This window comes from Pollachius pollachius, assembly GCF_949987615.1.
Source record: "Pollachius pollachius genome assembly, chromosome: 18".
NCBI lineage: Eukaryota > Metazoa > Chordata > Actinopteri > Gadiformes > Gadidae > Pollachius > Pollachius pollachius.
The window spans coordinates 8,223,240-8,236,605 of NC_136951.1; the positions used below are offsets into that span (position 1 = coordinate 8,223,240).

Below are 13,366 nucleotides of genomic sequence, written 5' to 3' on the forward strand. Positions count from 1 at the left end.
TGTTGAAATTGTTTTGATTTAATATATATAGACCAGGGAAAAACAAGATGCTTTGGTAGGAGGAAATGGGTGCCCCTGTAAATTCTAATTTTAAGGTATTTTCACCTTGTGAAAAATGGTAGATAAGTTGTATGTGACTATGCTGGTATTTGTCCAATACTACCACCTTGTGTGATGTCCTTAGACCAGAGGGTATTTAAAAAGCTTGTTATGGCTAATTACACTTAAGCTAGTTGCAAATTATGGGTCCTTTTTAATACATAAGTCAGTGTATAGAAAAATTCTTGTCTAGTACAAATATGAAAGATAATTACTCAAACTAAAGATCTTAGTTTTATTAGTAAAATGTTTAATAGACTGCAATACTGAAATGTTTGAACATAGCTTCCTAACTGTTCAATGGTCTAATGTAACATATGAACAGGCCTATTTACATATGTATACCTATAGTTATGCGCACATATACCTATTTACGTATATATGCGCATAAAACAAACGTAATAAAAAAAGCATTCTCAGCCGATATACCAACATTTGTGAACATGGGTTAGGTTAACAGTGGGAACATTATTGTGCACCTCACTGGCCCAGAGGCCAGACTCTCATGACATCGGTTGTAGAATAAATCTAGGGCCTTCATTACCATTCTGTAACCTGTGCCTCATTGGTAAACTTCCTGTAGTGCTTTACTCAAACTATCTTCTGTTTTGAAAGTGACTGCTGGTGGCCTATAGCCCTTTTCCATCAGTCATCCCCCACTTCCTCATCTGGACAGCAGTAGTACTCCACAAAGCATATCTGTCCATCGTTGTTTCTGACCAGGTACTGCAGGGACAGGAAGCCTCTGCTGTCTGTCCTCACAGAGACCTTGCAGGACAAGGCTAGGGCCTTGGTGGAAGGCTTCAGCAGGGACATCTTATACCTGTGTGTCCGTCGACAAAGGGGACAGTGTATTAGATGGTTTCTTAGTTGTACAGTGACAGGAAACGGAGTGAGCTGTAAGGTGATAGGAATAACTTCACATTTGGTTTTGAAAACGTCCATCTATTTTGGGAATATAACTAAATTAACCTGTTAATCTGTGTCTTGGTGCACTGGAAGAGCTCCATCATGTCAGAGTCTTTGGGATAGTCATAGTGGGCATTTCCTGAGTTCCCAAATGTGGACAACCTGGAGAAAAAAAGGACATAATTGGAACAAAGTCGAATTGAGGTTTAATAATGTTCAAATATTTTTCCTTAGTTTTTAATACTAATGTTTTTCTCTCTTTTATTTCCCAATTTAGAATAACTGACCAGTCGTAAGTTCACATCTCTTTTATATGTTTCATGAATCAGTCAAAAATATCACATTGATTTGGTTATCTTGCTCTTGCAAAGGTACTGATCAATCTAAAGAAAAATAGACATACTAGACATATCATGACTCTGGCGGTTTGCAATTGCAACACATGTTTAAGGACTGAACTGTGGGATAGGGAATAAAAAAAGTAGACAATGCTGACCTGAAGTAAGGCTGGTTGGGGGACATGGTGATCTGTAGCACCTCACTAGTCATGTCCAGCTCAGAGAAGGCCTCCTTTAGGCTCTCAGACTGGAGGATAACCTTGTATTGGAGGGAAAATAAATGGACAGCATCTTTCATATAAAATTACATTTGAGTGAGTGAATTCCTATGTACAAAATTATAAAAGGTCTACCTTGTTTGTGACATTGCTGCTGCAGAAGTCAAAATCAATGGGCTCCTCTGGTTCCTGTGTGTTGATCTTACAGACGGTCACCACCCCACCTTCTTCCAGGAACAAGGTGAGCGGGTAGCCATAGCCCATGTAACACATCCGCAGGGCTGTGCTAACTCCTGTCCACGATGTGGGGAAATGGAATGGAATTTAAAAGGAAAGAGACAAGCTATTACTAGAGAGTAGCTATTGAGAGTTGACTGGTTTTTAAATGCATTCAGTACAGCAATAACTAATCATTTTTTCGATCACAGTTCATTAACCAATAATACATATCCAGATTCTTAATACTTAAGATTCTGGATAAAATGTACCTTTAACCAGATAGAATCAGCATGCTTAGTGTAATATACCTGGCACAGTGCTCCCTCCAAAGATTGTGAGGCAATCCAACAGAACAGTCAGATTGACCTGGAACCCAACAGAGTCTTCCTTAATGGTAAACTCTTGAAAGATATCAGCCTGGAAAAAGAAACATTATATAAATAGTTACTTTTGCTTAAAGGCAATACACAAACAATAACTGTAAGCTAACAGTGTCACATTTAATTCTGATTAAATGAAACAAACCTGGATAAAGGCATTGGCTTGAAGACATTTAGAGTCTTCCACGGTGACCTTAAGACCGTTAGGAGTAGCACTGAAGATGGCATGGTCTTTGAAGGTGATTGCTTTCAATATGTTGGAGATGTTACGAGCATTATCCAAACTAGCCACCAGAATGTATTGGGCATCATCCGTTTGGGACTGCGTTGACAGGGGCATTACGACACTGAAATAAACAGAAACAACTATGATTATTGACTTCTAAAAACGGAATAACATCAATCAAAGGACATTCATTCCCAGTATGTGACATTTGGTCCACGGTCGTTTTCTAACCCATAGGCCGATCAACATATCAACATGTTGTTGATGTACTTAGAAGAATCCACGCCACTTTTTATGTTTGCATGCTAGTAAGTAAGTGAACCAACTGAGTTAAGCTTCACCGTAACATAACACCAATTTAATATTTTTAAAATAGTAGCCGATAGAGGTCAATGTATTTGTCTGTTTAATCGTAATCGTAAAGCTTACTTGATACTTGCTGTGGTGTTGGTATTTTGAAGAAACGCGCGAGTGTTTTCACTCAACTTCCGTGTTTGTTTTTTAGGTCAGGAAGTCCTAATTCGCGCATGCGTCAATTTATTCTAGAAGCACTGTTGCAGCATCCGATGCTACATCCATGATCCGAGGCGCAGACGACGAATTGTCTAATTTAAATTGTGGGACAGTGCTTAACATTGGCGCTTGGCTTTCGAAAAGGTGAGAAGCCTAGCTAAGAACTAGTCCCGTATGGACATTCATGAATATAACACCACTGATCACGCTCAGCGATGGTCTACACTCGAGGTAACTGTTAGCTTTTTGGGTTAGCCTCGCAGCCTGCTAGTTCAATGAACATATCGACGAGACCCTGCTAGGTCGTGACATCAAACGGGAATACGTCGAAAGATATACAAGCGATACATTGCATTGCGTTAATGTGTTGGGACTTTGTCTGTTAAGCCATAAACTGGTGGAACTTTTTCAGGTGATGCTTTCACCCAACACACATGCGCAGACATGGCTTCGCGACAGGTTATATATCATAATGAGGCCACTCGGTTCCTCAGTGACGAACCATAACAATTTAAAAACACTTGACATTTTATTGTTTTATTATTATTGTGATATATATATATATATATATATATGCACATCACTAACGCATGCCTCACATGGTGAAGCATATAAGCATATAACATATGGATATGTTAATTCAGATTTTAAGGAATGCTGAATTTTTCGTTTCAGATCCCAAGCTTAGACTGCACTCAGTTCAGTTATCATGACGACTCATGTTGTGAGTCTAACCTGGAGCAAACCTGGTACACAACAGGTTAGGTCAGAGATAACTCCGCCCAAGGCTGTAATTAAAATATTTGCATTGCCTAATTGCTGTAGTTAATGGCTGCTAACAACTTTTACATGGTTATTTCCACAATTGCTGTATTCTTATAATTGTTCCTTCTTATTAGTATTTTACCATAACAACTTAAAGCTAGGGTAGGCAATTTGAAGAAACCAGTCAGATTAAGATCGATTTGGAAAGTATCCAGCCTTTCCATGGTGATGTAGTGCAAATTAACTTACTTGGGTGAGTGGCATCTGAGGGTGACCTGAATAAGGGTGGGAATTCCTTTCAAAATCCAGTTTACCCTGGCTGGTTTATGCAATTTGCCTCCCCTACCTTTAAAATTTTAACATATCCTGTGACATAGTATTTGGGCCGGTAAGTTCTGTAGAAAACAGGCAGGCCGTGTAGGACAGGTTTCTTCTGATGGAGGAGCAGGACAGCATTGGTGATCTGTAAGATTAAATGTTTGCAATGTTGCAGTGGAAAAGGCCACTCACTCAAGTTAACTTTGCAAATACTACTATGCAAACAAAATGGAAATGTCGAGTGTTTGTTGCCAAATTTATATAATTGCCACTACTTAATGACCCTTAAAAGTGTAAATGAACCGCCTTTGTTAGCTTGAATTTGAACGTTGACATAACTAATATGTGTTTTTGGCTGAGAGTTCCAAGTAGTGTTATAATAACGAGCAAAGTTGTATATGTAGTGTGACCCACACAGTTGTGTTATACCGTAGGTGTAAGAGAAGCTCCACTCTCGGACATGGACATCAACATCAAACACTGCCAAGACATAGCTCCATACATCCACACATACCTCATAGGCCTTCAGGGAAAAGGCACGTTGACGCCACAAAAAGAATGCACCTTGAGCTCGGGGCAGAGTAGAATATCAAAAACTGGCTGGTGGAGAGCGGCTAAAACTGGATTTGAAGCAGTTTTTTCCAAATCTGTTCTAGTAACATTTACCAAATGCATTGCATCGATAACTATGTTGTAGATAAGACATATTACCACGTTGTTACCTGTGTTTGATAGTTAATTGATATAATCCCCGCTCCATCTGCCTGCCTTAACTCTCCCCTCATTTACAGGGTTTTCTACGACTGGATCCCAACCTTCATCAAAGCCATGGTGTGTATCCCCTGCATTGTGATCCCCGTCCTCTTGTGGGTCTACAAGAGGTTCATCGAGCCCATCATCTACCCCTTCATAGCCCCGTTCATAAACAAGTTCTGGACCAAGAAGGCGGTACAGGAGCCGGCCCTAGACAATGCCAAGAATGCAGACACGAGCAATGGAACCAGCACGGTAAATCCAGACCCTGATGGAAATCGACAGCGTCATGAGCTTTTGGTTATTGATACTTATGGTTATTGGTGGTTATAAGCACTCCAGAATGTGGCACGCAACTGTAGATTCAGATCTGCGTCTCATGCTTGTCTTTTGTAAAGGTACCTTGAAAGGCATTCTTTTAGTTGAGTTGTTCAGCAGCTTGTTGATAAAGTTTAAGCTGCCAGTTTGACCTGTTGTTGACTGTTGTTGACCGACTGACTCATGTATTTATCTACAGTTTTGGATGTTTTCCTAAATTGTATAATCCACAGTTCCAAAATTTGGCAGAGAAACTACAGGTTAATCTTTAGCCTTGCAGTTGCTACCTTCTTTATCTTGTTTTTGTATATACACACATGCTTATTTATATGCATCTACATTTTTGTATGCACGTTATTTATGGTTATTTTGCTATATTGCCAAATTATTATACATTTGTGTTTCAACACAAATATATAAGGCAATACAAACTAAGATTAATTTTATTTTTTTAGATATATTGAGTAGCGCAACGGAAACAATTCCCCCTGGAATAATGAAGCTACCTGTCTGGCAGCCATTTTGACCAATGTTGGTTTTTCATGTGTTTCAGCCTCAGAGTAATGGTGAAGCCACAGCCAACGGGACAGCTTCAGTAGCAGACAAGAAGACGGATTGACAGCTGCATGATGTTAAAAATATATGTACTTTTTTTGTAAATAACTAATTCCCAATGCAGAAGATTTATTAACTTATTAAAGCAACCTTCATTATCATAGATCAGCTAGTCATATTTGAAAAATAATTGTGTCTTATTGTAATTATTTTAACTCTTCTCTTGGTGTTAATACATTTTTAGATAGGCCTATTGATTTTTCCTAAATTCATGAAGTGATATTTTAAGTTATTTGTCATTCCATAAACCGTCAGGTCATTTTTGCAAATCAGCTACCGATTTGTATCCACAAATAAAACGGCTTTCTATGAAAATTATCCAAATAAAGTTTCTTTATGCATAAGATCTCAATACCTTCACTTTTTTTCACACGACTGTATAATTGCTGTATAATTAATATTTTGTATATAAAATAAAATTACCTTTGATCCTTCATAGTTTATATTCTGATGCATTGAACACTTGATATCGTTTTTACTCAAACGATGCAGAATTAGATGAATGGTTGGAGATTAATTGTTACAAGATAAAGTTAGGACGGTTTAAAAATGTGTACAACCATTTAAAAGTAGCTTTAAGTGGGAATGGGGTAGCCGATTATGAGATAATTGCCTCAGAATGTGTTCCGATCTACTGCTATATTTCTATCGGCGACGTCACTGACGTAAAGCCCTGCGTGATCATGACGCAAGGGGTGGCGACGTGGAAATATGGTGGAGAGGAGTAACCAAAGCAAAGTTAGCTGTCTCATTTTGCCCAGAATTGATTATCATTCTACAATATTTATAGGTGAATAGCATATTGATCGGACATTGATCGCCGCCCATAGGCTCGTGATACGTAGAGGGACTGAAGAAAGCTAAGGCTGCCACGACAACACCAAGAAGAAACATATGACAGGTAAACTGAGCTGTCAGCTGATCGCAATGAAACGGCGTACTTGGTGCTGAACACCAATATTAGACCACTAAAGTTAACCTGATTGACTTTAGTGGCACATTGGCTGCATCACTTGAAACTGCGGTCTATGACCGAAGCCTCTTTTACTGAGCGCATGGATGTTTTGAACGCACCACTGGCTGAGGACACGCTCCCAGTGCGCATTTGTATTGGAAACATCAATTGCTCGCAATGTATGCTTATTTATTAACGACTTGATTTAATACGTGATCCACGTGACGAGGCGCAGGGTTTTCAATGGTAAACGTCAACTAAATTAATAGTATTGATGGTTTGGATGGGAAACAAGACAGTTTGGCTATAAAACGAACATGGCTATTTGCTGTGTGCATACCAAAGTGTAGTATTTAGTCTTTGTGAAGTCCTCATTGGAATGGGTGTAACTCCACTTCAGTGTTCTATTCTGTCACCCGTCTTTGCTGATCTATATGCAAAAGGCGTGGCGTTGTGGTGTTTAAGCAGGTTTACATCCTGCTTGCTATCTCAAACCTCTCCCATGAATGAAACCTCTCTTTTGTTGTGAAGGTACACTGAGCAGTACGTACTCTCAATCCACCAACAAGGGCTCCAGCAAGCCCCTTCCACATACCTTGATGGACATTCTGATGCCCCCCGGTTATGGCAGAAGCAATCACTTAACGATCAATATCTGCCCAGTAGGTATTGACCCCTTAAGAGACCTGGCATCATGATGACACAGTAGCGCAAACACAGACTGTTTACTTGGAAAACATTTTACATGACAGCAAAACTGCTTTCAATTGTATTTTTAATAATACAGCTTATACTAAGAGTGCCATACTTCAATATTGGTGTGGTTCTAAATGTTGCTTAATGACTGACTGTTATACTGTGTTAACGTTATGATGGTCTACGTTAAAAAAACAATGCTTAAATACTTGTGCGAATAACTTCAAGAATTCAGCGCGGCTCAGGAAAATCCTACAGAGAAAAATAGGAAAACCCTTGGTGTATTAGTACAGTATTATGACTACCAGTATACAGTGTTTTACGAAGTAAGTGCTGTAACAACCCCCTATACGTTGTGCAGAACAGGACCATCCAATGTGTACTGTTCACTAGGCCTCCTTTAGGCAAGAGGCACACAGTTCTCCAAAATCCATGTCCCTCCTTGTACTGTAGGTAGACTGGCTGAAGCTCCTGACATGTGGTCATTTTATCCTGTTCTATCTTGACTGGAGTTCGGGAGATTCAGAGCTCGGTGTGTTGTTCAAAATGTTAGCATTTTGAAAATGGTTGCAGTAAGTGAGTTAATCCGAGTTGGCGAGTTACGGGTTTGATTCGTTTTTTTTCATCCAAGGTTAAACTGTGCATTAATCAAATAAATAACTTCTAAATTAGAAATGGGCGTTCAGAATGTGGTCTTTTTACCTGGCAAAGGGTCAAATCTGACGCCTTTGGCTGGTGGCAGGTGTTCATCTTGAACCTTGGATGACCTTTCAGGGTTTCAAATCTTAGGGCAAACATTGGTGTTGCTCATAACACTAATTATGGTTCTGATATTTTTATGAACCAGGGCCCGGATAGTGTCTTGACCTATCTTCACTAGTCTACTATTCATGCCCTGATCGATAAAACAAGGACTCATGATTAGTTTATGAGTGACACTGGTGTTTGTCCTACAATGACACCTCGGTGATAAGGGTATATTCCCCAGCATTCTTAATGGTGGGGAAAGTGGCATCGACATGCTATTAATGTCGGCTGGCTCTTGTAAGTGTAACAGAGGAAGCAGGGAATGTTATGGGCGGTGTACAATAGAGAATAGAGAGACCCAATTCTTCTTCTCAGCCCATTCTGTTAAATATAGGCGACCACGACCCACTTCTGATCCAGATGCATTCTGCAGTGTGTGTGTGTGTGTGTGTGTGTGTGTGTGTGTGTGTGTGTGTGTGTGTGCCTGCCTGCCTGCCTATTTGTGTGTGTGCAATAGGGCAGGAGGCTGTAAGGTTTTTATGGTATATACAAATATTTACTGTACTTATACCGCCATTAGGTGAGATAGGCAGGCCTCATGCATGAACCAAACCAAGATGTATTATCCTTTTTTCCGGTCATCATGGGGATGGGGTTTCACCGAAACACAAATTTAAGTGTTGAGTAATCGTACTGCATTGATTCGATTTGTAACGATACACGGCCCTCTTCAGATGACCAAGCAACCAAATCAAAGACGTAAGCAGAAGAGGTCAGCCCAGGTAACAAGCTAATGCTTCTTCTATACATAGAACTACAATAAGCAACATGGCTTGCTTCCTGAACAGCAGGACATAGATTTGAGTCTATCAGGTTGGAGGAAAAGTACAACTTGCATCGTGTTGGTATTGTGATATTGTTCATAGACAAAAAGAAAAAGCACTTTAACTGTTGTTTTGACGTAGATGTCTTTCTTTCTAAGTCCATTTCCTCCGTGCAAAGTGCTTTTCCTATGCAGGACAATTGCGCTTCACTGAATAAAAACCAATGCCATGGGCTTAACCATGCATTTCGAATAATTTACTGAATCATTTACTATTCAGCAGACATTTTTATCTGAAGCGACTGACTTACAAGGTGGTCAGATACAGGTCATGAAGGAGCAGGTAGGGGTAAGAACATCTTCCTCAGGGATTCCTTGATGATGCTCGACCCCAGAACCTTTGGCTGGGGGTCAAACACCATCACCATGAGACTGTCCTCTAATGGATGGTTTGATGTTCTTCTATGTTCTTCTTTCATACTTATCTGAACAATATGTTTTGTTGTACAGGTCAGCACTATCTGATGAGGCAGTGAGGCGAGGTGCTTGTGGCTGAGAGACACTCAGGGGTCTCAGTGGGAGGGGGAGAGAGAGAGACGGAGAGATGGGAGCCAATACCAGCCAGGTCAGTGATCTGTCTGAGAACCCCAGCCTCAGGACTCTGGTGGGCACCGAGTCCGTGTCGCAGAACGAGCCCTTCTGGAACCAGCTAATCTCCTTCACCTTCATCAGTCCCACAAACAGGTAAACACCTCAGAGCTATTATTTTGAAAATCCAATCCAAAAATCCAATCCAAAAACAACTGTTTGAGTAGCAACATTTATATGGACGATTTTCTTTGCAATGACGAAAAAGGGTTAGAGATGGTAACTTTGGCACAGTTTGATAAACTATTTTCTTTGGAACTTTTAGTTTGCAATAAACGTCCAAATGCAGAATTGGATGGCAAAATAGTTGTGGATAATTCATGTTGCGTGTTGGTTGGAACACATCCACGCTAGAAATGGATATTGTAACATTTCTTTAAACATTGTTCTCACTACTTCTGCTGGGTGTGAGCTGTCTCCAGTATAATTAACAGTAACCTGAGTGGACATGTTAAATATTAATCCAATTTACCATTAGAATCGGCTCTTCTTACTTCCGTTTACTGTGTAGCCATCCATGTGTGTTACCTCACGTCATGGTCGCAACACTCACCTGATTGGCTCATGATCCGACAGACTTTTATATTATATTGTTTGTCAAGTGGGAATGGTTGAATGAGTTCACTGAAGCTGTTCAATGATTGACATGTTATACTGTATTAGAGGATGTCTCCTGGGGCTGCTGGGAATGTAAGCGCATGAAGACACACATCAACATAACTCTCTCTCTCGCTCTCGCTCTCGCTCTCTTGTTCGCAGTGGAGACTCAAAGATACTAGAAGAGGCAGTCATCCCCCTGGCAAAGACCCTCAGTACGTGAATTTGTATTTAATTGTTTTCCTTATTTGGTCACTTCTGTAGTATTATGCATCAGTAAGTACATTTTTTAAAGGTTTTGTTTTTATATGTTATAGTTTTAGTTGTACGAATTGCATTTAGTAGGGCTTATAACACACAATGGTACTATTCAATAACACACAGAACTTGATATAATTCACCAGTGTATTTCGTTTGAGGGTGTATTTGTGCTGCTATTACAACCAGCCAGCTTTGGTTGTGGCTCTGTGAAACTGACCCCTGTTCTGTTTCTTTTTTTTCCAGTTCAAAATAACCCCAGGACGGGGAACTTTGGCACGTTAATAAAAGTTTTCCTCAGTAGAACCAAAGAGTTGAAGATCTCCACAGAATGCCAAGAGTGAGTATGAATGTACTTAGGACTTGAAGTGATAAGTTGCATGACTCCTTACTTTGTCTGGTTCTCACACAGGTCAGGAGTTATATGCGTACATTTTTAATATGGCCATAATTGTTTATTCCAAAACGGTTTGGGACCTTCAAGCAGATTGAAGTTTATGTCTGTCCAAAGAGTTTCACAATACTGCAAGTGCATCCATTCTCAGCATGGACGGGCTACACAGCACTCGTTGTGTTAAACATGACCATAAACATGTTCTCTACCATCCGAAGCCCGCCTCATTAGAAGGGGAAGACAGTTATCAGTTATCAACAATATCAATGATCTCTAACCATGGATTAAAAATGTAAAAAATTAACATAGCGGTTTTCAAAAGCTTGAGCGTTTTCAAGATTTATCTTGAAGACCTAGAAGAGCGGCCCTCATCCCATCTCTGCCTTGGTAGTTTAGCGCCCCCTGTTTGTTGTGTGGGTAATTAACAGGCTAGTGAAGTTGAATAGAATATAATAATTTAAACGGGGAACATTAATCAGCCTCTTTGAAGATAAATGTGTTGTATTGTTGTGTTAAGCACCAATGTACACAGTGATGATTGCTGTTGTATTGAAACAGTGTTCTGACTTTAATGACCATTTCTCATATATTCTGTAGCGTTAATGTGGACCATGAATTGTTATTTTAATATAATATTTGCGTGGTTTAAGCTGTCTATTTTGATCAAGCGGTGCTCAAATATGTCTAGTTTCAAACTGAAATTAGAATGGTCCCCTCATTTAGAATTTATATTATATAACTGCACACAAAAAAGTGTTAAATGAATGTGTTTCTTTGTTTATTTGTTGTTTTCCTCTGCAGTCAGTTGTTCATTTGGCAGGCCCACAATGCACTGTTCATGATCCGCTGTCTGCTCAAAGTGTTCATCCGAGAGATGAGCGAGGAGGAACTGCACCAGCAGTTCTCCTACCAGGAGAGGGCGACAAACTCCACAGGAGGTAAGTGCTGTCAAAACCCATACGAAAGTGGTCGAAATAATCCGAAAATGACTTATATTATTATCGATGCCATACAAATGTACTTGCCTTCATTGTTTATATATCGATTTTTGATTAAATGCTGTAAATTGAGGTCCACTGTATAGTTTATTTCATGTCAAATGTGCATACCAAGATTATGCTAATTCCTGGATAGACCATAATTGATTCAACATAAATTGATTAATTGATTTAACAACTCCCTCAATTGAAACAATGTTAAAATAGTTAATAATTATTATTAATATCCTCCAATACCACTGTGAGATGATGCATCCATCACACTCAAATAGGAAATGACGGTGGTGTCATTGTTTTCATACATCTTGTAGATGAATAGCAGAATAGATCGATGCTATGATTATTCATAGCATTGATCGATTGAAATAGGACTCTATGAAGGATCATTCGTAAAAAAATGGCCAATGGCCATTTGTTCCAGCCCTATTAAGAGACAGTGAGAAATTATGGTGGGTCTAGCTAACATAAGTGTCCTGGATATGACTAATGATGAACATTGTTCTTCTCTGTACCCCCCCCCCACATCCCCTCTTCTTCTTCTCCTCCTCCTCCTCCTCTGTAGAAGGAGGCGGTGAAGACCTACTTGAAGAGCTGATGTCCAACCTAGTGCACCTCATCGTTGAAGTTCCCCTGCTGTGAGTGTGCTCCTCTCCTCCCCTCTTCTCCCCTCTCCTTCCTCCTCTCCTCTCCTCCTTTCTCCTCTCCTCTTCACCCCTCCCCTCTCGGTCTCCTCTTCTTCCTTTGGTCTCTCTAGCTCTCCTCTCCTCCCCTGTTCCCCCTCTCCTTTCTTTGTCTTCCTCCGCCTCTCCTCCTTCTCCTCTCCTCTCTGTGTCTCTCCTCTTCCTCTCTTCTCTTCACCCTCCTAAACGTTCAGTTTCTGTTCTCATCTCAACTCCTCTCCTCTCCTCTCCTCTCCTCTCCTCTCCTCTCCTCTCCTCTCCTCTCCTCACCTCTTCTCACCTCCCCTCATCTCTTCCCCTCTCGTATATTTCTCCTCACCTGGCCACTCCTCTGCTCTCCATCTCTAGTGTTCTCATGTAGGCCCTACGTGTGTGTGTGTGTGTGTGTGTGTGTGTGTGTGTGTGTGTGTGTGTGTGTGTGTGTGTGTGTGTGTGTGTGTGTGTGTGTGTGTGTGTGTGTGTGTGTGTGTTTATTTTGAGGCCTGCTTGGCGTGAGTGTTGTGTTTTGGTTCAGAGTGCTCAGGGAAAGGGCTTGTTTTTTGTCTGAGTGCCCTGCACTGCACGCGTGTGTGTGTGTTGGTGTACGTGTGTGCACTTGACTGTAGTACCACTGTGGCTAGCCAGACAATCAATGAAAGACAGAGAGCAGACAGAAGGAGAGAGGGAGGGAGAAAACCAAGGGGGGGGCGCAGACAAGGGGTGTGTGTGTGTGTGTGTGTGTGTGTGTGTGTGTGTGTGTGTGTGTGTGTGTGTGTGTGTGTGTGTGTGTGTGTGTGTGTGTGTGTGTGTGTGTGTGTGTGTGTGTATAAATAGATGAAGCTCATCTCCATCTCTCAGTGCCAGGGCTCCTCACAGACCAGTGGTGGGCTGTTGCACTCTGAGGACAGGCCAAGCACCAA

The 13,366-nt window shown here is 40.7% G+C and overlaps 3 protein-coding genes across 3 annotated transcripts in view; 2 read left to right on the forward strand and 1 right to left on the reverse strand.

Moving 5' to 3' along the window:
* Nucleotides 1–3: 3 nt before the first annotated feature.
* rad1 (RAD1 homolog (S. pombe)) lies at nucleotides 4–2,880 on the reverse strand. The gene is made up of 7 exons (XM_079756246.1): nucleotides 2,819–2,880; nucleotides 2,309–2,510; nucleotides 2,092–2,200; nucleotides 1,700–1,857; nucleotides 1,505–1,605; nucleotides 1,072–1,170; nucleotides 4–922 (listed from the first exon to the last, which is right to left on the reverse strand). Exons 2-7 carry the CDS (start codon nucleotides 2,501–2,503, stop codon nucleotides 745–747), a joined length of 840 nt encoding a protein of 279 aa, XP_079612372.1. The 5' UTR covers nucleotides 2,504–2,510; nucleotides 2,819–2,880; the 3' UTR covers nucleotides 4–744.
* Nucleotides 2,881–2,940: 60 nt separating this feature from the next.
* c21h18orf32 (chromosome 21 C18orf32 homolog) lies at nucleotides 2,941–6,105 on the forward strand. Its single transcript, XM_079756262.1, has 3 exons — nucleotides 2,941–3,046; nucleotides 4,777–4,993; nucleotides 5,610–6,105. Exons 1-3 carry the CDS (start codon nucleotides 2,967–2,969, stop codon nucleotides 5,673–5,675), a joined length of 363 nt encoding a protein of 120 aa, XP_079612388.1. The 5' UTR covers nucleotides 2,941–2,966; the 3' UTR covers nucleotides 5,676–6,105.
* A 271-nt stretch (nucleotides 6,106–6,376) lies between these two features.
* The window catches only part of dym (dymeclin), a 48,332-nt gene continuing 41,342 nt past the window's right edge, over nucleotides 6,377–13,366 (forward strand). Inside the window, exons 1-6 of the mRNA XM_079755860.1 lie at nucleotides 6,377–6,572; nucleotides 9,403–9,636; nucleotides 10,300–10,352; nucleotides 10,642–10,735; nucleotides 11,591–11,727; nucleotides 12,350–12,422. Of these exons, the coding sequence (XP_079611986.1) occupies nucleotides 9,497–9,636; nucleotides 10,300–10,352; nucleotides 10,642–10,735; nucleotides 11,591–11,727; nucleotides 12,350–12,422 (497 nt within the window). The 5' untranslated portion in view covers nucleotides 6,377–6,572; nucleotides 9,403–9,496. The remainder of the gene's footprint in view (nucleotides 6,573–9,402; nucleotides 9,637–10,299; nucleotides 10,353–10,641; nucleotides 10,736–11,590; nucleotides 11,728–12,349; nucleotides 12,423–13,366) is intronic.

Excerpts from the sequence above, each read along its gene's own strand:
- c21h18orf32 (XM_079756262.1), top strand. The coding sequence starts at position 2,967 with ATGATCCGAGGCGCAGACGACGAATTGTCTAATTTAAATTGTGGGACA. Across the intron at positions 3,047-4,776 it reads GGCGCTTGGCTTTCGAAAAG|GGTTTTCTACGACTGGATCC; the intron begins GTGAGAAGCCTA and ends CCTCATTTACAG. Across the intron at positions 4,994-5,609 it reads CGAGCAATGGAACCAGCACG|CCTCAGAGTAATGGTGAAGC; the intron begins GTAAATCCAGAC and ends CATGTGTTTCAG.
- rad1 (XM_079756246.1), bottom strand. The coding sequence starts at position 2,503 with ATGCCCCTGTCAACGCAGTCCCAAACGGATGATGCCCAATACATTCTG. Across the intron at positions 1,606-1,699 it reads GCAGCAATGTCACAAACAAG|GTTATCCTCCAGTCTGAGAG; the intron begins GTAGACCTTTTA and ends CTCCAATACAAG. Across the intron at positions 923-1,071 it reads ACCAAGACACAGATTAACAG|GTATAAGATGTCCCTGCTGA; the intron begins GTTAATTTAGTT and ends ACGGACACACAG.